The sequence below is a fragment of the Engystomops pustulosus genome, chromosome 1, assembly GCF_040894005.1.
Source record: "Engystomops pustulosus chromosome 1, aEngPut4.maternal, whole genome shotgun sequence".
In the NCBI taxonomy this organism is placed as follows: Eukaryota; Metazoa; Chordata; class Amphibia; order Anura; family Leptodactylidae; genus Engystomops; species Engystomops pustulosus.
This window is the reverse complement of record NC_092411.1, coordinates 161134666-161158584: the sequence shown is the minus strand read 5'-3', so window position 1 is coordinate 161158584 and position 23919 is coordinate 161134666. Positions and strand designations below refer to the sequence as shown.

The window sequence follows — 23919 nt, the reverse complement described above, 5'->3', positions numbered from 1 at the left end:
AAAATATGCCCAGGTCATGTGATGGACATGCAGGTGTACGTTTTATCACAGAAAGCAATCAGAGCTATGTGAAAATAATGGTTCATGTGCCTGTGCAACATCCCATGACCATGGACAAATCTCTCTCCACTGGAAGTAAACATAGCACAGATCTTGAAAAACATGAGGAACGGATACACAAAGTATATTGGAAAATTGTAAAACTTTTCCTTACACAAACCATATCAATTATCATGGTTAGCCATGTGTCTTAAAAGGCTTTAGATGCCACACCCTCACTACAGCCTGAGAACTATCAATTTGTGAAATTCTACACCATACTTGGCATATGTCAGCGTATGCCCCCCCATTGTCTTTTTCAGTACACAATCTTTACAGCTCACAATAAACAAACTCATTGTATTTTAAATTCTGCTTTATTAGTGAAAAATCCTATTAATAGAATTCTTCATGGACCTTTTCTATTTTAATCACAAGTGTATGGATTTATTTTTAACAAAAGGTTTAAAAATTGTTTATAGATACATTAACCTCTGTCAGCCAAAATATTTACATTGCAAATTCAAGGGATGTTATGTAGCCGCCTCTTCATTCAGAGAAACCTCCATTCTGTATGGGGATGTTGAAATATTTTTTTCTGGGAAAATAAATATGAAAATTAATGAAAACAAAGTGGCTTGACACGGTCAGATTTATTACTCAGAGTAAAATTGGTTGCAGATTTAGATTAGAACTCATTTTCACAAGGTGTTTTGCATGCGAATATTAAAAAAATATGTAGTCTTAAATTTCACCAATTGTGGAATATTTAGTTTCTAAAGATGTAGAAAGCCACAATAATGTGATGTTTTGCAATACAAATCTACACAAAGTAGCAGTGCTAGAAGCAGATTTTATTTACTGCGTACTGATGAAGCCTTCAGCAACTTTTAGGACAGTATTTTCAGTACCAAATATACAAAAAGAAAACAAATTTGATTTTGGGGGTAAAGATAAAGAGGCCTTACCAGCAAAACGCTTTGGAGCCATAACACGATGCTGGAACATTTGTTCACCATTTTGTACAATATTTAAAAAACTCCAAAAAATGCAAACCTTTTTCAACTTGTTCCACTATTAAACAATCATCTTCCTCGTCATCATCCTCCTCTTCATCTTCCTCTGTATCAGCCTGGAAACCATCAGACTCCAAAGTGGTTACCTAAAACCAGAGAATTAAATAATTGCATTCAATGTCATTACTGTCATACCACTACATTGTAGCATCCTGTGATTTTATCAATCCCCCCCCCCCCCTCAGAACTTAGCCTGTTGCATTATTGTGCTGCAGGGTTGTGACAGGACAGTAAAGAGATTCAATACAGTAACAAGTCCCTGGAAGGTTAGAGCATTTCCAGATGTTTAGGATCACATGACCCTTCATCAGGAGGAAATAACAGGAGCAACCTGCAAAGCATTTCTGAATTAGGGGGCTTAACTTTTGCCACATTTCAGGCTTGAAACAAAGATATAAAATTGTAATTTTGTTGGTGAACAATTGGGACACATTTATGAAGTGGAACAAAATTTATTGGATATTTTAAAGTTTTGTAAAAAAAAATAAATAATAAACTGAAAAGTTGGGTGTGCAATATTATTTGGCCACCTTTCGCCACAAAGACAAGTTTCCTATATATACTCAGAATGTGTTATTTTGTTATCCTAATGTCATTAACAAAAACGCAGCATTCCACAGATATAAATCCCACCTGTATCAGTACTGCTGTACACAATTTCAGTTTTCCCTATACACGACCCTGTAACTTTTCTTAGGGTCAGGTGGCGGCCATCTTGGATTGGGATCGTGGAGTGGACATAGCTTTACTGAATTAGATTAAATACTGTACATAGTGGCACAACTTATAAACTAATTTTTCTAATTTAACTAAGTAATCCAATAAAGCTAGGTTTTTATTTTTTCTACAAATTATATTTTTTGATAAGTGTTCAAAAGTTATTACCACAGAGACATGTCAGATTTATTTATATATAAAAAAAGTGCTGAGCCTTAATGCACAAACTAGCTGCAGCTTTAAGAAGTTAAAAGTACTTACGTCACCGACTGTTCCCAAAGCCTTCGCTTTTTTCATAAATTTTGTGATTGGCATACTGCCAGCAGTTTTCCTCTTGCTTGATGTGGACACTGTCTGCATCTGGCCTCCACTGTTTCCAGTTTCATCTTTGCTACACAAATTCACTTGGGTGACATAAGTCCACTGGCATGGCACAGGAAGGTTTTCATTCTGGAAGCTTTTCAAAACATCAGCGTGCACATACCAACACAGACGATGATCTGGACGCTTTTCATACACAGAATTCTCTGAAATTATGCGCTTCAATCGAGCTTTGGAAGGAATATTAATGCTAGTTTGATTACGAGAGTTAGGGCTTGCAGTTTCAGAACCTGCTGGGTTGCCAGCCTCGTTGAATAAGAACATGCCACGCTTACAGCACTCTTGGAATTCCTTAATAATGGTTTTGCTCCCAAGCACATTTCCATGCAGCAAGGGTAGGAGATGTGCAAGAACTGAAAAGGAGGGAAAAAAAACCAAAAAACCAAAAACTTTTAGCCTTTACTTCATCTTGCCAGCAAACCGCTCCCCTCCCCCAAAAACCAACGTTCTCAATAAACAAGTTGTCCAAGTTTATCATACACTGGAGATCAAAATGAGAAAACACTGTATAATTTCTTAGAGGACCTGTCACCCCAAAAATGACCCCCACAAAATGTGCCCCCCCATACTCCTCACCCCAGCCCCTTTCTCCCCAGACAGGTTTTTTTAAAAATGTATGTGTGTTAAATTGCTTTAAAGCGATCAGACCTCTTACTAAATAAGAGGTCGGATTCTCCTATCTTGAGCCCGGGCAGTCAGCCTTATTCATTAGAGGGACGGCCGACATACCCCCTCCACGCCCCCTGTCTGCGGCGACCTGTAGGAGAATCCGGCAACATCCTGCCTTTCACCTATTGTGAGATCTTGCTACTCCTTACCTCCTTTATTTATCACGGTCTACCCTATTCATGTGGAAAACTCTTCCATATGTCTTTACTTATTGCTGCTACACTTTGCACTTTATTTATTTTTTTCTACCATTTGCCATTGGGTATTGCTGCTATTTATATATATTTGTGCATTATGTTAGGATTACTATAGCAACTGTTTTGGGATCCGTGTATTTTCCATTATTGCACCTAAGTATCTACAGGCGGTCTGGAGGGGAGCATCACTGTAGCCCTGCTCAGTACTCTCAGGAGCACAGTGTTTAAATTTAACGCATGGGTTACATTTTTTAGATGTTTTTATTCTATGTATATTGCTTCAATTTAATAAAGATGCTTTGATTTGTTTATCCGGGTCACTATTGCATCCCTTTGTCTTTGAATTTTTTGGTATGACTTTTTGATGCATGACCATTTCAAATTATTGATTGCAATTATAAGTGCCTGCCTTCCTTTGGTTGTTTGGATTACATCGCATGTATTGCGTAATCGATGCCGGCTCTCCGAGAGGCGGTGCTGTAAATAAGCTGTAAGCGCAGCGCGGCCGGCCGGCAATGTATAGGGGAAAGTCTGCTTACAGATATTTTTGTCCCATGTATCAACTGTGAGGCTCTTGTTATGGCAGTGGTTTAAAGGATTTTTTTCTTCCAGGACACTACATTTTGAAGCAAAGTCATGTGGATCAAATTAGGTCTACTCTCTTTCAATTGTCATGCACAGTTTTTGGATACCAGACTATATAGATTATAAATATAATTTAGCAAAAACTTAAATTTTACAATAAAAATGTATATGGGGAGAGATGAGGAAGACACCTAAAAATTTGCAAATCAAAAAGATCATCAATTTCCGCAGAGGAAAAAAAAAAAAACTACATGGCCTATGTTACTTTTTCAAAATGATTTACATTTTAATGCTTCTGTATTAGATGCAGAGGAATTTCCGCACAAAAAACCTATGTGGAATAAACATGTATCATACACAACAGTACTCTAACAAGACAAATTGTCAAAATCATTACCACAAATGCCTGACCAATATTCCAAGCAATGCCTGGATTCTGCTTGGCATATAGGGCATGTCCCCTCCTCTAGAATTCAAAATGAAATATTTGGTCTTGGATAGTTGTGTGAACTAGCCCTAAGGAGGTACTGCAACTTGAAGACCATAATGACTGGAAAATTCCAAGGATCTAATGGGCCAAAGTGGGGCCATCATTGTCTTCTTTGAATTTGATGAAATTCCCAGAGCATCCCAGGCAAATGGCCAATAGAAGATTGCTGCAGGGCCTAAGAAAAAAAGAAAGGCTACCCAGCCTCCTCTCACTCTTGGTCCCAACACCAGTTGTATACAACCAACCAACTCCTTTTCAACAGGAGAAGCGCTGAAAAGACATGGTACCCTTCAGGAGCTGCATGGATGCGGTGAAGAGTCTGCACTAACTAGCCATTCCATAGGGCTATTTTGCAGTACTTTCAGGGTAAGACCAGAACAACTTTTGGACTGCATTTCACACACTGTAAATTAAGATTTCATATCCAACTACATAGAGTAGTAAAATAAAATTTAAAATAATGTAGAGAAAAGCAAAAAAATGTCTTACTTTCTCGGTCTTGTAGGCTCTTACTGGATTGGAATTCTTGTACCACGTTATCTTCCCCGGCAGCAGGATCTATTATACATGCAGCAAATTTCTGAAGGAATTGGATTTCCAAGGAGCAGTTACCAAGCCAAACACATCCAATCACTAAGGGCTTCAGTACATTAATTTTCTTTCCTTTAGACTGTAGCTCATCCCATTCCTTTGCTTTTAGCCTTTGTAGTACCTTCTGATTTTCTGGATTTTTGCATTCCTACAAAATAGAGAAGTTATTCAGGGAAAGTAAATGACAGTCCGGTTCCAACGGCAGTTTATGTGCCTTACATTTGTCTTTTCCTCATTTACCTCTTGGATCATCATTGCAGTGAGCCGGTTGACGGCCACTATAAGGCTATTTACATGTGTTGCCGATTTTGGTGCAGAAGATATGCAGCGTAATAAAATAGCATAAAAGTGAACTTTGGATAAAGTAACGTAGACTATCTTTTTTCTGTGCAGAAATGGATGCCCAGTACAGAAAATAAAATAATGATCATCCTACTTTTCTTGTGATTTCTTGCATTCTGACATTGAAGTCTATGGGAGTGTGAAAATCTGCATCAGTTTAGCAATAAAGAGAGGGGGGGGGGGGGAAGAAACATGTGGAAAATCCTCCATTGACTGGAGGCAGAAACCTGCAGGTCCTTCAAAGGTAGAAGGCAAACAGACAATTACTAGTCAAAACTAGTCCTGGAGCCAAAAAAAGGGGGGCACTGCTGGACCTTATCCCAACCAACAGACTGACAGGGTATGAAAATTACAGGTTTGGGGGGTGGGTTTGGGCAATAGTGACCACGAAATCATTGATTTTATATTATCCTTTACCAAGATGGTCAGTAGATGACAAAAAACTCTGTAAACTTCAGGAGGGCAAATTTTAAGCAGCTAAGGGAGGTCCTTAAAAAGGCATAAACTTGGACAATGTCCTCCAAAAAAAAAAAAAAAAAAAAAAAAAAAGGGACATCTTCTAAAAAAGGTCTTTGAGGACTTCCGGTTCCGGCGCGGTGATGTGAGGCAGCAGCTTCCAGAGCTCCCGAGCACCGGCCAACAGAAAACCTGCAAGGAAACCGGGAGCGAAAGCAGCGGGCACGCCAAAGACATCGGGACGCCACAGCCATGCCCCCCCCCCCAGAACGAGATCAGTCGCCAATTGGAGCGGGTTACACTCGATACGAAAAGACACTCAGATGAGTTAGATGATATCGAAAACCGCTCCAGAAGAAATAACTTGTGGCTGGTGGGCCTATCGGAGTCAATTCGCCCAGGTGACTTGCAGACCTTTTGCGAAGTAGACCTACCAAAAGCCCTGGGGCTCAAAGGTAGATGCAGAGTGGAGAGAGCCCACCAATGCTCAATTGTTTACCATAGACCTTAATGCCATGCGACCACGTCAAGTCATCATGCGCTATCTTGGATTTCAACGACAAAACCGACAGAGCGTTTCGCCAGAGGAAGCGCCCCCTAATGTTCAGAGACGCAAAACTTTCGTTATTTGAAGATTATTCGGCAGAGGTAACCAAGAAACGTAAAGGTAACTTCAGCACCATTTGCTCTATGCTAGTGGAGAAAAGAATACGATTCCATCTGGTGTTTCCAGCAACACTGCGAGTATTCTATGAAGATGGGTCAATGGGAGTTTACCCTTCCCCAGAAGAAGCGGAAAGATACCTGAAGAAGAACAAGGTCATCCATCCGACATGGAACGTCAAAGATGATAAGAAACGAGCAGCGTCCCCACAACAACGTCGCCGGCCAAGACGTCGTTTTTGCAGCCTGGACTCCAGAGCGTCATCCCCGGAATGCCGGCACCCCTTTCCCCCCCTGAACCGAGGGGACTGAGAGACAGAAGGACGCAAGAAGCACTTGTCGGAGCGGTAAGGGGCTTTGGGCCCAACAAATCAATACAATGTCACGATATAGAGACTTTGTTTTATAAGATCTGTTATAACCCATAATTATACTTAGCGTTATTAGAACTACGTTATTTAAGTAAAGTAAGCTGTAATCCTTCCCTAATCGCTCTTCGCTTTTTTTTTTTTTTTTTTTGAGTGGGGGGGGGGGGGGACACAAAAGTTAGTCTGCAGGTGGTAACATAATGAGGAATCTATTTTTGCCCCCGATGATCAGACAAACGGCTAGGCCGGGGAGCTCGGGACGCTCATCACATACTGAAAAAAGTGAAGTCCCAAAGCCCAAAGGGAGTGCAGAGGCGGGGGAGAAAACTGGAGGGAGGAGAAGAAAATAGAGAATTGCACAATCCATCTCAAAGGCTGATAGAATGTTACTTGTTGATGTCTTATTTATGGGTTGGTTTAAGTTGTATTGTCGTAAGAAGTAATACTCATGATAAAGACATGATATACAGTGTAAAGGGCATGGGGGGAGGGGAAATAGAGCCAAAATGGAGATCTGAACCGAACACCAATCCTCCAAAAAGAGGAAACAACCTCACAGCTGATTTTAAGTTAATAAGGGAGTTATGAAAATAATCACGTGGAACGTGAAAGGATTACGTTCACCGCAAAAAACGTTCAAAGGTATTGTGTCACTTGGGTAGAATGCGCCCGGATGTGGCGCTCTTACAGGAAACCCATTTGGAGGAATGTGACTATTTCCGCCTCCAAAAATTTTGGGTAGGACAGGTGTTCGGGCACCCTCCCAACAGGGCAAAGCAGGGGTACTAATATTTCTATACAAAAATTTCACGGGGAAACTGGTGCAGCATGACAAAGAGGGAAGATGGCCCTCGATTCAGATTGAATTTCCAAATGAAACTTGGTCAATTTATAGTGTGTATGGGCCAAATGACAGAAACAAAAACTTTTTTACACAATTTGCAACAGTACTGCTAAATGATCAATGCGTCCTAAAGATAGAAGAAGGGGACTTAAAACACAGTAATGAGGCCAAGTGAAGACCGAAAGCAACAGAGCAGACCCCAACATACAACAGCACATTCTAATCGAACGGCAGAGCAGTTATTACATGAATTAGCGACTCAAACAGGGCTAAAAGATACATGGAGAGTACTGCACCCAGACGAGAGGGAGTTTACTCACTACTCACACCCACATCTGAGCTGGTCGCGTATAGATTACCTACTCCTATCGGATGGGGCATGCCAACGATTGCTCTCTTCTGAAATAGGGGAAATGATAATATCAGACCATGCCCCAGCGCAGATTGACTTACATGACATACAGCCCAAGGGCACAGACATATTATGGCGCTTTCTTAGAAGGGTGGTGGATGGAACATGACAATGACAATAGTGTACACAAGGAGGATCCGGCCCAATACTGGACCTCAGCTAAAACAGTGCTCAGGGGTAGGCTTATGGCCTATGTAGCCAACTTAAAAAAGAAGACTGAGCAGCAATATATGAAAGCTAGCGACCTGTTAAGGGAAACATATACACATTACTTAAGGAATCAAAACCCAGACACGAAAGCGGCCTGGGATCAAGCAAGGTCAGAACACGATCTCTGGCTGGATAAGAAGGAAGAGCTACACCGTCAGGCTTTTGAATCGGAGTTGTTCCGTCATGGCAATAAGTCAGGCCGCCTACTGGCAAGGCTGGCAAAAGGTAGATTCACACCAGCACATATACAGGCATTGCACACCAGTAGGGGGAGCGTAACCTCCACTCCTAAGGAGGTGAAGAAGATCTTTCAGGACTATTATGAAACATTGTACAAGGACGAGGTACAAGGGATAGAGGGTGGCCCCCTTTTCTTATCTCAAGTCACACTCCCCAAACTTACACAGACGCAGCTAGAAACCCTCAATGGAGAAATAACAATAGAGGAAGTGAGTAGGGCCATTAGCGAATTGAAGAACGGCAAAGCCCCAGGCCCTGACGGCTACACAGCGGAGTTCTATAAAGCTCTGAAAAAACAAATAACTCCTGTGCTGACCACCTACTTCAACACCTTGCTGCAGGGGGGCGAAATCCCCAGACATTCAAAAACGGCTTACATAAAATTACTGCCAAAAGAGGGCAAAGATCCCTTAAACCCAGGGTCATACCGCCCGATTTCTCTAACAGACCAAGACATAAAGCTGATTTCTAAAATCATGGCGACGAGGCTGTCACATTATATGCCCCACCTGATAGGAGACTCGCAAGTGGGCTTCATAAAGGGAAGAGCAGCAGTAACAAACATACGGAAAAGTATTGACAGTCTTAGACAGAATAAAGTACAGTCCACAACCAGGAGAACATCCAGCAATCCTAGCACTGGACGCGGAAAAAGCGTTTGATAACATCAGATGGCCCTGGTTGTGGGCTGTGCTTGAGAGATTTGGAATATCGGGGAAATTTTGCACGTTGTTAAGAAGTCTATATGATTCTCCCAGGGCCCGGATATGTACGGGAGGATTTCTTTCCACCCACTTCTCGTTACAGAAAGGGACACGACAAGGGTGTCCGCTTTCACCCCTCCTATTTGACCTTGCTCTAGAACCTTTAGCAAGATCCTTAGAGGACTAAACACTATACAAGGGCATTGGAGTGGGAGAGAAGGAAGTGAAATTGGCCCTCTTTGCCGATGATATTATCCTTTTTCTTTCTAATCCGATACTTCACCTCAAAATTTGGAAAATTTGCAGGATTTAGCATAAATGCCTCAAAAAGTGAATTATTAGAAATTATGCCAAGTAGCCCGACTGACACATGGCCAAGCACTCTACAAATACGACGAGTAACATCAACATAACTTACTTAGGGATACAGGTGGGCCGGACGCCAGAATCCATATACAGGCGGTCCCCTACTTAAGAACATTCGACTTACATACGACCCCTAGTTACAAACGGACCACTGGATATTGGTAATTTATTGTACTTTAGTCCTAGGCTACAATAAACAGATGTAACAATTATCACAGGTGTCTACCATGAAGCTTAATTGTTAATCCTGATTCTTATGACATCCCAATATTTTTAAATCCAATTGTCACAGAGACCAAAAAAGTTCTGGCTGGGATTACAATGATGAAATATACAGTTCCGACTTACATACAAATTCAACTTAAGAACAAAACTACAGACCCTATCTTGTATGTAACCCGGGGACTGCCTGTATTCTCTAAATTAGCCCCCTCTCATAAGAAAGATGATCAGGGAACTTGAGAGATGGCAAAATCTCCCATTGACGATGATGGGGAGATGTCACCTAATTAAGATGATAACTTTCCCCAGAATGCTATACCAGTTGCAAACAATACCTTTGTTGCTAAAACACACAGATGTGAACACTCTGATGAAGGCCTTTCAGAACTTCATCTGGAGAGGGAAAAGATCACGGATAGCGGCAAAAAAATTAATGCTGCGGAAACTAGAAGCAGGGGTCAATTTACCAAACTTGTGAGGCTATAACTTGGCAAGCCTATTTAGACATGTAATAGACTGGATTCACGACACATCCAAATACTCTAATACAGCGCTGGAAAGGGCACTAGCAGCACCACATGATATAGTGACACTGATGCATCTCAACTACTCCAAATGGCCCCCAATTGCAAGACAATCAATAGTACTACGGGACACGTTGATAGCCTGGAAGGAGGTGAGGAAACTATATAATTTGCCTTATCAAATTTCTAAACACATGCCGCTCTGGAAACACAGAGATTTCACACCGGGGAAGGAAAGCACACTATATAACCCCTGGAAAGCAAATGGGATAAAAAAAGTGGGCAACTTGTTACAGGATGCTGAGCCACAATGGAGTACAGAGGCAGAACTTCAGACCAAATACTCATTAACAGGCTGTGTGACATTTACATACATGCAGATGCAAAACTTTTTACGCGCACAGATACAGAATATAACGGGAGAGGCCTTGGAAACCTCATTCCAATTCTTACTAGGATCGGCACAGAGCACTCGAAATATATCAGTACTCTACAGTGACATAAAGGATGGCATGCTCTAAGGAGTAAAAACTAAAGTGGGCAGATGCTGGGCCCGCAAATTCCCAGAATGGGATGCACAAACGGGGATAGAAAGGGGGTGGGCACAGATAATAAAGTGCATTCTGAGTGAACAATGGAGGGAGACGTATTTCAGGATAGTATACCACGCTTACTTCGGTTTCAACCTCCCGAGGGCACAGGCAAAGCCAGACAGATTAATTGCATGTCCGAAATGCTTGATCCCAAATACAGACGTATGGCATGGACTTTGGTCCTGCTCTAATATCAAAGACTTCTGGAATCAAATCAGAGCTCACATACAAGATAAATGGAAAATTAGGTTACCCTTAGACCCATTGCTCCTCATTTTTCATGACGTAGAAGGGGACGGTAGTCGGGAAGAAGAGTTGAGAGTTAGCACAGTTTTACACGCATTCATACTATCAGCAAAACGAGTAATTATGAATCACTGGATAAAACAGTCCACACCTTCTGTTGCAGAAGTAGTAGCTCAAATGAAATACTTAGCGAGACTGGATAGATTGGAAACAATGAGACAGAAGGAAAAGCAGACAGAGTTTCTTCCGGAAATGGAAGACTTTCATTTCTACGCACACGAACAGGTCGGAAATAGTTTAGTAGAATTAGTGACTCCTTTCAAGCTGACAACATGGTACAATATGGGAGTACTTAAGAACTCTCTGGAAGCCCTCCAAATCTGATAAATGCAGAAGGCAGGATATCGGACAGGAGGAGATCATAGCTTGAAACGAGAACGTAAAACACTAGTCAACACGTCCCCCAGGGACTTGGGCAGTGGGTCAAACAAAACAAAACGGAAAGAGGAACAACATAACACCCTTCCTCCCATGCACTATTTAATATTAATAAGCAAAACCCTGCTGGGTTATACGCTCATGAGATATACATCTATCTATTCAGACATGTATAGCTTATAAGCACTGTTAATGTCACTTTATCATGCTAAACCTGCCTGTAGTAAACAGGCTTGTTATTATATGTTGTTAATTACATGTTGAAAACTTAATAAAATGTGTTTAAAAAAAAAAAAAAAAAAAAAAAAAAAAAAAAAAGAGAAGAAGAAGGTCTTTGAGAAACACATACCAAATGGGAAAAGGCATAAAAGAGAAACAAGAAAAAGCCAATGTGGTTAACTAGTACAGTAGTGCATACAGTACATAAGATAGAGAAGGCATTTAAAGGAAACCTACCACTTGGAATCGTCCTTCTTAGCAGCAAATACCGTGCACCAGCTCAGGGTGAGCTGGTGCCGGCGCTCATCTTCCTTATGTTTTTAAACAGATGTAAAGCGTTTAAACGCTTTATTAATCTTTATATAGAAAGTAGCTTCACCGCACTGCAGTATGCGCTCGGCGCGTTTAAACACGTTACATCTGTTTAAGAACATAAGGAAGATAAGCGCCGGCACCAGCCCACCGTGAGCTGGTGCACGGTATTTGTAGCTTAGAAACACGATTCCAAGTGGTAGGTTTCCTTTAAGCTGCTAAAATGCAAAGGCAGCAATGAGGCATTACAGGATTAAAGAGACAAATTCTGTAAAACAAAGCCAGGAAAAATAGAGACTGAAAGAAATATTGTGAAGGAGTGTAAAATTAACGCCAAGTTCTTTTTCAAGCATATAAATGATAAGAAACTAAAAATGGAGTGTTGGCCTTCTGAAGAATAACCTGGGGGTCATGGTGGAGGGAGATGAAGGGCCAATCTACTGAATATCCCTTTCTCAACTGTCTTCACCCAGAAAAATCCCATGGTGGAAGACATGACGAGGAATAATGTAAATTCTCTTGTGAATGTCAACAGTTTAACCAAGGAAATGTATGTCGCCGCCTCGAAACCACAGAAGACGACAAATCACCAGGCCCCGATGGCATAAACCCCCGTGTACTGCAATGAACCATGTACCACGATGGACTATTAGTTTAAATATTTGAAGATTCCACAAGGACTGGCACATAGCAAATGTGGTGCCAATATACAAAAAAGGGATCCTGGAAACTACAGACTTGCAAATCTAACTTCTGTTGTGATGGAAATATTTGAGGGGTTTGTTTAAGATGCTATAGAGTATCTCACAGTACATAATCTTATAACCCAGCATCAGCATGGGTTTATGAGTGAATGGCCCTGTCAGACTAAACGGATTGGCTTCTATGAAGATGTAAGTTCCAAGATGTAAGACCTGGGGGAGGCTGTGGATGTTGTCTGGAAGTTACCTGGACTTCTCCAATGAATTTGATACAGTGGCGCATAAAAAGGCTGGTACATAAAATGAGACTGCTAGGATTCGGGGAATATCTGGGTAAGCAATTGGTTTAGCGATAGAAAACAGAGGGTTGTCATTAATGGCACAGTCTCCGACTGGGTTGACGTTGCCAGAGGAGGGCCACAGAAGTCAGTATTCAATATTTGCACAATATACTAAGCCATGTAAAGTAATTAATACTGAGGACTATAGTATAGCAGAGGGATTTGTATATGCTAAAGGAATGGGCAGAGAAATGGTTGATTAGGTTTAATGTAGATAAACGTAAAGTCATGCACTTGGGCCATGGAAACAAAAAATACAATGATGTTCTAAACAGTCAGTTAATTGCCAAAATTGGAGCTGAAAAAAAAACCTTGGGGGGTATTGGTGGATGGCAAACCTAATTTAGTGACCAGGAATCTAGTTTTGAGTCCTTCCACTGCATCACGATAGCGCCATCTGGTTCCCCTGGAGCAGATCACCGCTAGGAAGTGGATGTCGGCAGCCATCCAGAGAGATTATTTAAAGCGCTAGAAGGTGAGAGCATTTACCACTTAACAACCTGATATGTATAGTTGACATCCTACACTAGGATAGCGCTTTGTAATTTACTGGGGAGAATGGTATAATAGACCTCCTACCCCCTTCAACAATCTAGATCCAACAAACTAGTACACAGTAGGTGAATAGAAAATTTAAAACTTATCTTCTTAATTCGTCAATTCTACAAAGATAGGAACATACAATATTTAAAAATATAGCCCACGAGGGGCAAGGCTGTACCAGTCGTCAAGGAGCTCAAAATGATGCGTGTGTAGTCAAAGATGCTAGAATACTTAATCAAAGTCCTGGTAATTCTCGAAACCTAAATAGTCCACCGCATACCTGTCCACTTGATGCGAGTATATGCTGGACATGGTCCAGGGGGTGATAAATCTTCAAGGTAGGTAATGACCATCAAAGAAAACCATAGAAACGATGCAGATAAGTGAGAGCCACCAAAGGACAGTTAGAGGTAAGTATAACCTGGTTATTAAAGAAAAGAGGCAGGGGAAGGGGGATAACATCTAAAAGGTCTTAGATGTCCCCCAATGGTCCTACTCTTCCCTAACAGGAAGGGGGAAGGGATCTGGATACACCCTAATGTCTCACCAATGGACCGCAGCCCTATGAAGCTGTCCCCCGTCTGGAACCTCACCCTACACTCGGCCGTTTGGCCCTACACTAGAGAAGGAGGGGAGCAAAATTTGTGGTATATTCACATACAGCTGTCTAGCTTACACATATGTTCAGTTGCATATGAGAGATATCCCAACACCGTGCTAAAAAGGTATATGGATAGGTGATGCTTTTATGTGGTCAAGACCCAACATGGCATGTTTTGCCTGCAAACCGCAGGCTCATCATGGGTACAGTAAACCTAACAAAAATAAAACCACACATTGTCATCATCTTAGTTTCAACACATTTAGCAGACTATGGATGAAAGTAGATCAGAGTTCACTTCTCTGCACCGAAGAATGCAAGAGTCCCTGCCACCACTGATACTACGGATGCTACCTATTTCCCCAGGGAAAGTGACGCCTTTTGCTTCTGTGATGCCCAGAATAATTTACTCACCAATAACCTATGGACAGAAACACTGACTAATGGAATAACCAAACACCTACACTTATCTTTCTCTCAGCTTTCCCTACACCTGTATACTGTATAAACAAATAATCCACAGACAAACTGCCGCCCTCCCCCATCAGCTCAAACTCCACAGGAAATGGCAGGAGAGAAGAGACTCCAAGCTGTGCCCTTATATGCTGTGCTGAAGTTTTACTTAGATAGGCAAGTACATAGATAGGTACCAAATAAAGACCGAGAGGCAAAATATTTTGAGGAATGATTCGGAGGGACACCTGGAGCAGAATGATATATTTTAGGTTTTTTTTTTTTGCTCAGAATGACGGTTACACTTCAAGCAACAAGGACCTAAAGCTGTATGCAAATGACCTGTGAGATGTCCAATGAGTCATTATCATATTCAAGCTGTCCAGCTTATTCATGAGTGGGAGGCACAGCCACACCGCCCAGTGCTTGACCGACAGCCTGTATAATGGTGTAATAGCTTCTCCATGTGCTTCCTGGTGCTGGCGGCCATGCCCCCTGCATTGTGTGTGTGTATATAGGAGTGTTACAACAGCTCCAGGCAGCCATGTTATAGCAGAACATGTCGGGTACATGGGTATCTGATGTGTAGCAATGCTTTACTATACATTACACACAGACATGAGCAGGGGGAGGAGAGGGGAGGGGTAACAGGAGTGACATCACTGCCTCTGACCATGTGACCAGCCTCATTGACATAATTCATACATTAATCATTGTAAAACCATCTATTCTTTATTGACTAGATAAAGGCTGGGATATAATCCTTGTGAGCTGCTCCAACAGGTAGAGGTGACAGAGACCTGATGACAAGTGTCCTGTAAAGTTCATAGTTCGGAGCCATGCCGTGTCAAATTTAATTCCGGATCGGCCCAAAAAGTCTGGGACCTAAGGGGTATACCTATGTGGGCTCCACAAAAATCCCAGGCACTTCTCCAGCATAAACCCTACTGCGCACTCTAGGGTGTTCTTCCAGGTCACTGAAAGATGAGAAGGTAGAAGGGGGATATCATTCCCACTAGCCGACTTCTGAGACATTGTACACAGAAAAAGTGAAAATAAATGTGCACCCAATTCCACGGTCAAACCGCACAGCCAACACACAGAAAAATTAGATAAGTGCACCGAACTATGGGCGCTCCGTAAAAAAAATAAACACACAAACAAACCCCACCTATGTGCACCACGCAAAAAGGACCTACAAATGCACCTAGTTTGCCCCAAGACGCCCCCAAACTACCACTAAAGATACTGCGCAGCACTGTTCACACAGCACACTGAAAAGTGCGTCCAGTATAGAACGTATGGATTCAGAAGGGACAGACAACTGATGGGAAAAATGGAGGAACATACACAAGGAATATACAGGACGCAGGAGGGACAGATAGGGATCAGACAGTGCAATAGTGATTTTGGTGCAACAGTAACACAACTCCTCTCTCCAGCTATTCCAAACCAAACCAAAATGGTGCCGCTAGAGGGAGCAGGAGGTAGATAAAACCACGTTTTTCAGCCCCAAGACGCTGCAATTGGCCAGTCATCACTGGCATAGAGTATTAAAATATAACCGTCATTTCAGAGGACTTTTGATATTATGTGGGGGTGGGGAGTGTTGTAAATATGTCCTTTCCTTACAATGTTACATTTATGTTTTAGGGAGATATCTGGTGTCAAGGGAGAGTTAGGTCACCTCCAAATTAAACGCATGAAGTACTGTGAAAACTCATCTATCAAGTAAAAGGTAAAAGTAAATCACCTCGTCAGATGCTCCACCTTCATCTTCAGATAAATAACCATGAGGTACAAAGAATCCATCATCATCTTCATCATCGTCTTTAGTATCATCATCATCGTCCTTCAATTAAAAACACAAATTTTATATTTATATATATCAGCTTTACCCACCTTCAATCACACTTGTTGTCCCACATGCGTTTGTTTACAGATCCAGGTGCTGCCATCAGACTTCCACCCACCTGATACAGCATCAGATTAAATGCTGCACCTGGTGTAGCAATGGATGGATGACGTCCCCTATATCTGTAAACAAGCATTGGCATAGCACTGACGGGTAGAAGCCAAGGATAACGGAAACGACGTAGGAGTTATGCGTACTTTAGTTTTTACACTACTATTACCCCGCAGGCGTGTTGTATAGTATTTACAAAGCACAGACAACACCAGAAAATTAAAAATAACGCAGAAGTCTCCTAAAACACCAACTTTCCACATTAGAAAAAAATTTGTACATACAAACACAAAACCCACACACTAAACACTGTAAAAAGTGCAATTGGGCGTGTATGAGTGAGTAGAAACTACCGTATATACTCGTGTATAAGCCGAGTTTTTCAGCACAAAAAATTTGCTGAAAAACCTCATCTCGGCTTATACACGAGTCAATAATAATTTTTTAAAAAAATTAGTACTCACCCTCCGGCTCCCGGTCCTCGGCGGCGCCTGCTCTCTTCTATCTTCACGTGCCGGCAGCCGCGTCTATGCGACTTGCCGGCGGGCGCACAATATGATGTAGCGGTGCAGTCGCTGATGACGTCATCAGCGGCGACACCGCCGCATCGCACTGTGCGCCCGCCGGCAAGTCGCATGGATGCGACTGCCGGCACGTGAAGATAGAAGCCGCTGCTGAGGACCGGGAGCCGCCACTAAGCATCAAAGGTGAGTATCGTCGGAGGGTGAGTATTAAGTTTATTTTTTTATTATTCGCTAGGCATACTGAGGGCAGGCTGTATACTTTTAGGGGGCAGGCTGTATACTTTTAGGGGGCAGGCTGATTGTATACTACTTGGGACAGGCTGTATACTACAGGGGCTGGCTGGTTGTATACTACAGGGGGCTAGCTGGCTGTATACTACACCCTCGGCTTATACTCGAGTCAATAGGTTTTCCCAAATTTTTTTGGTGGTAAAATTAGGGGTCTCGGCTTATACTCGAGTATATACGATAAATACTGAAGGGATAGAAATTTCATATTTTCAACATGTGTACTGTACTACAAAGCATTTACCTCTATGGTAAATAAGCATGGACCTCTATTCCAGCCAAACTGTAAAAAGGCTGCACATGAGGTAGGTATTTGGGGAATATCATTGTTTATACACATATCCATTTAAGCAGAAGAGATAATTTTAGAGATTGTACCACCCATAAATATACAGTCAGGGAATCTGAGATTTAAGTCCATATTTAACAAATGCATATAATGGAAGGAAATCTACCATCAAAATCAAGCATGCATACATACATCAGGGACACTTACAGAAAGATTACCATAGTCACCGTGCCTGGATATTTGGAAATGGGTTACCCATGGCCTCCTTCAAAATAATCAAAAGGTTTAAAATTATGCTAATGGGCCTGAAATCTCCATGATGCAGATTCACATGCTGTAACAGTTTTCTGAAACTTTATGTGCTGCAGTGATTACTTGAAGCAGAAGGAGAGGGATTGTGATGCAGCAGAGGGGGAGACAGTCTAACAGCGTGGAAGCCACCCCAGTAGCCTTTCAGACTCATTAGGATAATTGTAAAGATTTTAAAAGGCGGCCATGGTTAACAAATATATGAACATTACCACAAAATCGAGATTAAATGAACTAACTCTTAAATGTCTGTTCTATTCCTGATCACAGGATTTAGGCAAGTGGTGGGAAATTTATTGCGTTAAAGGCCACAGTTAAAAGGGGCACATCAGTGACCAGCAACCTAGATCCACCAACAACCACAGTACAGCACAAAATGCCTCCCCAGAAATTATAAATGCCACAGTTCAGTTATTAATAAAACTCCAAAGAGCAAACACCACATTTAGAGCAGGCAACAATACTAGAGACCACCAGAGCAGACCATAATATTGAAGACTCTCAGAGGAGACAATAATACTGGAGGCCCCATAGATGGCAATAATGAAGACCCCCAGGGCAGACAAATATTGGAGACCCAAAAAAGACAATACTGGAGACCCCAAAGCAGACAATAATATTGGTGACCCTAGAGCATAAAATAATCTGGAGACCACAGAGCACTTAAGTGTGACTGTCAGTAGGGTGTGGACCACAGTTTATGGATTGACAGGTTGCATGTGGCTTGTCAGTGCAGCCCCGATCCCCTTTTAGTTAATCCACAGCCCTCATAACAGTCCCAAAGCCTGAATCCATCATTAAGTGTCACTGTTTTATCCATGCTTGATTTTGATGGTAGATTTTCTTTCATTTATTCATGAAGTAATACACAGCAAAACAAAAATCAGTAAAAAGTTAAAAGGAAAAAAAAAAATATTTTGTTACAACTCACCCCCTCACTATGAGATAGTGATTCTCCAGGCTCCTCCTCCTCCCACTCTTCATCACTGTCTACCTCGTAGTCCAATAGCTTCTGCAAAGCAAAACATTTGGCAAAAGCAACTTAATGAAAAAAACGTATCAATTTACGTAAATGCAGAAATAAAGTTTTATTTTAACAGTTCAACATGTGAAATTTGTGATAACGACTGTGGGATGCTCAAAAAAAACCAAACTGTGGCTATTGGTATAGCGGAGACTGTAGATGTTGTCTTTAGAGGTAAAGCACATCAGTGCTGCATGTGGAGGAGGCCAAATAAATAAAACATTTTATAAAAAGGACCAGTTACCCCCATCTAACAGAGCAAATGGTAACAAATTGGTAATTAGAGGGGTTTCTATTGATGGCAATCAAGAGTTGACCAGTAAGGGGGTTGGCACCTGTTTCACAAAACAACCATTTGTCCAATGCCGCAAAAACAGAACAAATGTAGACGGAACCTATTGTCACATCGTCCCTGCCGCATCCAAAAGCCATTACTACAGGAATAGCTCACTTTCACTTAAATTATAGAAGGAAATAGGAAATTTTGACTGTCTAAAATATAACCTTTTTTAAATATACATTAAAATGGAGTTAACTCTAACTCCACAATCCATAATATATAAAAGTGTATATGATATAAATGGTAGGGTTACCATTGTAGATTAGTGTCTTAGTAAACGTGGGATTTGCTACAGATTAAAGGGGATCCCCTTAGAAATGTTGCACAGTTACCCCCGATTCATTGATTCTTATTAATCAAGGGAAATAAGATCAGTGGGATAGACAATTGAACAGTAGCTCAGCTGTGCTTTCTGTTGAAAGACCTGAGTGAAGTTGCGCCCCCCCCCCCACCTTCTTCAAATCAAACAAAATTGGTGTCAAACGTTTGTGCAGCAGAAATTTTTGTTTATGCCACAATCGTTTTTAAGATATTGATGAGTTTCCAGAGGTCAACCAGCCCCCCCCCCAATATTGCCCAAACAAAACCAAACTGGTGCCGAACAATTAAATGTTTGTGTGTTCTGCCTTGTTTTGAATAAATGAACAAAAAATTAAAAGGTCAAAAGTTCAAGCAGCCCCCACATTAAATGAATCAAACAAAACTGTCAAACGTTAGTGCTACGTTTGTCCAGCAAAAAATTTTGCTTGTGCCACTATCATTTTTAAGCTATGTTCAGGTGTTTACTTAGGTTAAAGGTGTTTAGGATGAACTGGTAAAAAACAAACCTAGTGACACTTCCCTAGTTTGATCACCAGGGGGAGCTAGCAAACACGTACTTTGGAAGAAATGAACTCTGATGACCTCTGGGAAAAAAGTATGAATATATTAAAAATGATAGCGGCACAAACGAAAATTTTTGCTGCACAAACGTAGCACTAACATTTGACACCAGTTTCGTTCAATTCGGTTAATGGGGGGGGGGGGGGGTTTACTTTTGACCTATAATTTTTTTGTTCATATATTCCAAACATTAGCAGCACAAACAAAAATTTGAGCAGCACAAAGGTAGCAGAATTGTTCAGCACTAGTATTGTTTGGGCAATGTGGGAGGGGGGAGGACTGGTTGACCTCTGACGACCTCTAGAAACTTCCATTAATATCTTAAAAATGATAGCGGCACAAACAAAAAATTTTGCTGCACAAACGTTTGACACAAATTTTGTTTGATTTGAACAAGGTGGGGGGCGGGGCAACTTCACTCAGATTGTTGAAAGCAGCTACATCTAAAATTTCCCATATGTCTGCTTTACAGTTTCATTATTTTTGAAATGTCTGGATAATATATAATAATATAATATGTTTTCTGTATTTTCAAGGAGATTTCATAATTGCCTTCTTTGGGGATAATTATTGTTTTTAATGAAATTTGAAAACCCTCTATATATCAACAGGTTTTCAAATACGCAACCCTCAAACTATAAGAAACCGATTAGAAAAAACCTCAATTCTGTCTTTTTTAATTTTATTCTGTTCAAAATAAAATGGGGGATTAAATCTATAATTTTTGCATCACCATTTGCCAAGTAGCACAACTCTTAGTTTTTGGTGTGTATAGCTGGATTAGAGCTTGTTTTTTGAAGGACATGTACTTTACATCACTACCATTATGCATATTGATATGGTCACTTTTGTTAGCATTTTATGTCCAACAGAATAGGTAAAAATCAAAACCCAGGCATTTAAACAATTAACACCCACTCGCAATTCACGATGCCGGCCATGCTCCGTTGCTATTATGGCATGGATCGCTATTAACCAGACTTTGCGCAGAGCAGGAGAAGTTAATATTGAGGATACAGTGTTCTTATACAATCTAAATTTACATGAACTTACAGCCAAATACAGTTAACACTTTATAAAGCCAGTATTCATATTCATTTATTGTGTAGATTTGATTAAAAAAATAAATAAAGTTGATGATTGAAGACATTATACTTAAAAGGAAACCTACCATGAAGATCCCTACTATCAGAAGTAAGAATATACCATCAGATCTCTTTCCTTCATCTGCCCTAATCTGTCACTTAATAATCCAGGAACCTAACTTGTTGAAAATTTACATATTACTAAAATAAAGTTAACTGCAGAGGCTATTAGGGCGTGTACTAGCCTGGCCGGGCATTGGGAGCTAAGGCTAGTACATGCCCTAGTAGCCTCTAGATTAGTTATTTCACTAGAATTTTTTTAACAAAATTATGTTAGGTTCCAAGATTATTAAATTACAGATTAGGACAGAGGGAGGCGGGAGGAATCTACCACCAGATCTACTTCTGATAGTACATTCCTAAATTATAGGTTTCCTTCAAGTAAAACAATATATATTTACATATGCTGCAGCAATATTAGAATGGTCCAAACGCAAGCCATCGTAACCTGGGATCCCCAGGCAGTCTTCCACACTGGTACATTTGTACTTGCCAGGTCTAATGCAGCACTGCAGCTGTCATCTGACACGCTTGGACCATGCCATTAGTGCTGAAGCAAATTTATATTAATTTATTTACACACTCCTATTTCCTTCTAAAATAAACTATTCCCCTTGGTGGTAAACACCGGTATCTTTATCTCCCCATTTCTAGTTCACCCTTAATAGAAAAAGGGGGGCTACAATGACAGCAAGGCTACCATGAGCCAATGGCATCCTGGTGTCAGCTCCCCAATAGTTAACAATTATAGAGAATAAAGCTGCATAAATGGGCATACATAAAAACCGTTTGATCAAACTAAACAGTATAAACAACTATACTTACAATGTCTTGAGCCCAGGGTTTCCGTGGATTAATTATTGTGCTCGATCTTTTCCATGTCCCCCAGTAAGCAGGACGATAATTCTCACAGAACTGCAACAATTTCATTTTGCCAACATTCCGACGCTCCAGCATATTTTTCTCTACAATGACATTATCTTGCAAGACTTCATCTGTACTCTCTAGAATTTGCACATCTTCGATATCACTGCCATTGACAAAGAAAAGATGATCACTTTTCCCAACTTTGTATGAAGAATACACACACAAACACTCTTCAATCTGGTCTATTGCTGCTCCTCAGTTTCCAAAGCTAGTAGCTTCCATCTGTCCATTTACATTCCTTAGTCAATTCAGCAGGCCAACCACAACCATCATTGGTGATCTTGGCACATTTTGCAGAAGAACAAAAGTGTTCCATCAATATGGGAGTCATCCAAGGTCTACGATTGGCTATAGAGGCAAATATGCCATAAAACAGAATGTCACTGCAGGCCTAGTGATATAAACTGAGGAAAAGTAGGTTTGACAACTGAGGGCTGGGGAAGGACTAGCACACTTTTTCAAGGCCACACTGGGAGGTTGCAGTTAAATTGTTGCAGAAGGGTAATAATATTTATTAATATAAAATTAATATCAGTAAAATTAGATTGTTTTATTAATATAAATAAGTCCTAAGCATATATAACAGAATTAAAATTACAAGAAAATGATTACTGCCCGTTTGCTGTGCTTAAATAGCCAATTGAGGCAATTCTAGTAATCATACATTAAAAAAGGGATGCACAAAAATCTTTTCACACCTTCTCAGAAACTTCAACCTACAAATCTGGACTAGGATTGCATGATACGATACCTGAAGCATCATGATACTCGATACCAATACTTTCAAGAAAAGAAAAAAGTATTACCTAAATTCAATGTTTAGGGTGCAGTCACATGGCGCGTTCACATTTTGTTTAGAAACAATGTAAACGTCTGGGGCGGTACTCAGCCCAATCACACAAAACTTTCAATTCAATCATATTCAACAAATATATCTCTGAAGAAATGCTTACAGCATTAATAACAGTTTCTGAGCCTTTTGGTACTGTTGCATGTCTTAACATGATACAGATTGCATCCGGAGAGAGGAGCAAAAAAGACGTTTGCTTGATCTCTGCTGAGAAGGAGTCTGACAAACTAGAAATAGTTACAGGCAATACTATCCAAATTTGTTTTTTTAGGTAATATCATTAATGCTATCTCAGTTCTTAACTATTGCCCTTGAAGCGCAGTTCTTTACCTCAGGTTTAGGGGGAAAAAAAAAAAAAAAAAAGGTCAAAATTAGAAATGGAACAAGACAAGGGTGCCAGTTAGGTTTTTTCTGCACAATTTTTGTGCAGAAAAACTTGGCTTATACTTGAGTATATACGGTAGTTGCTCTCTCAAAACGTAAGATTTTTCACATTTTGAGAAAATTGCCAAAGTTCAAAGCGTTACAACACCCTAGCCTAGAACAATGACAAGGATGTATTATTAAAAACACACAAAGAAATATTCAAGCAAATATTCCGTAAATACTGGTAAATTTTCAGCAAATTTCTGTATTTTTAAATAACTAAACCTAAAAGATAGCACCCTAATTTGAAGTAGTGTCATTAGAAAACACATCTCAAAATCAACAGGATATGTTAAAACTTTCCAATAACAAAGACCTGTGAAATTCTAAAAGTAGGGCGGGGTCAGGAAGATGAAAACGGCAGTAGCAGCTAAAGCTTAAAGGGAACCTATCACCAGGGACCCCA

General features: G+C 40.7%; 1 protein-coding gene across 1 annotated transcript in view; it reads right to left on the bottom strand.

Moving 5' to 3' along the window:
- Positions 1–397: 397 nt before the first annotated feature.
- Positions 398–23919, bottom strand: part of CHAF1A (chromatin assembly factor 1 subunit A) — a 75837-nt gene continuing 52315 nt past the window's right edge. Inside the window, exons 8-14 of the mRNA XM_072113445.1 lie at positions 22136–22340; positions 18851–18931; positions 16297–16395; positions 4644–4893; positions 2094–2566; positions 1096–1201; positions 398–637 (exon numbers count right to left, since the gene is read on the bottom strand). Coding sequence (XP_071969546.1) covers positions 573–637; positions 1096–1201; positions 2094–2566; positions 4644–4893; positions 16297–16395; positions 18851–18931; positions 22136–22340 — 1279 coding nt within the window. The 3' untranslated portion in view covers positions 398–572. The remainder of the gene's footprint in view (positions 638–1095; positions 1202–2093; positions 2567–4643; positions 4894–16296; positions 16396–18850; positions 18932–22135; positions 22341–23919) is intronic.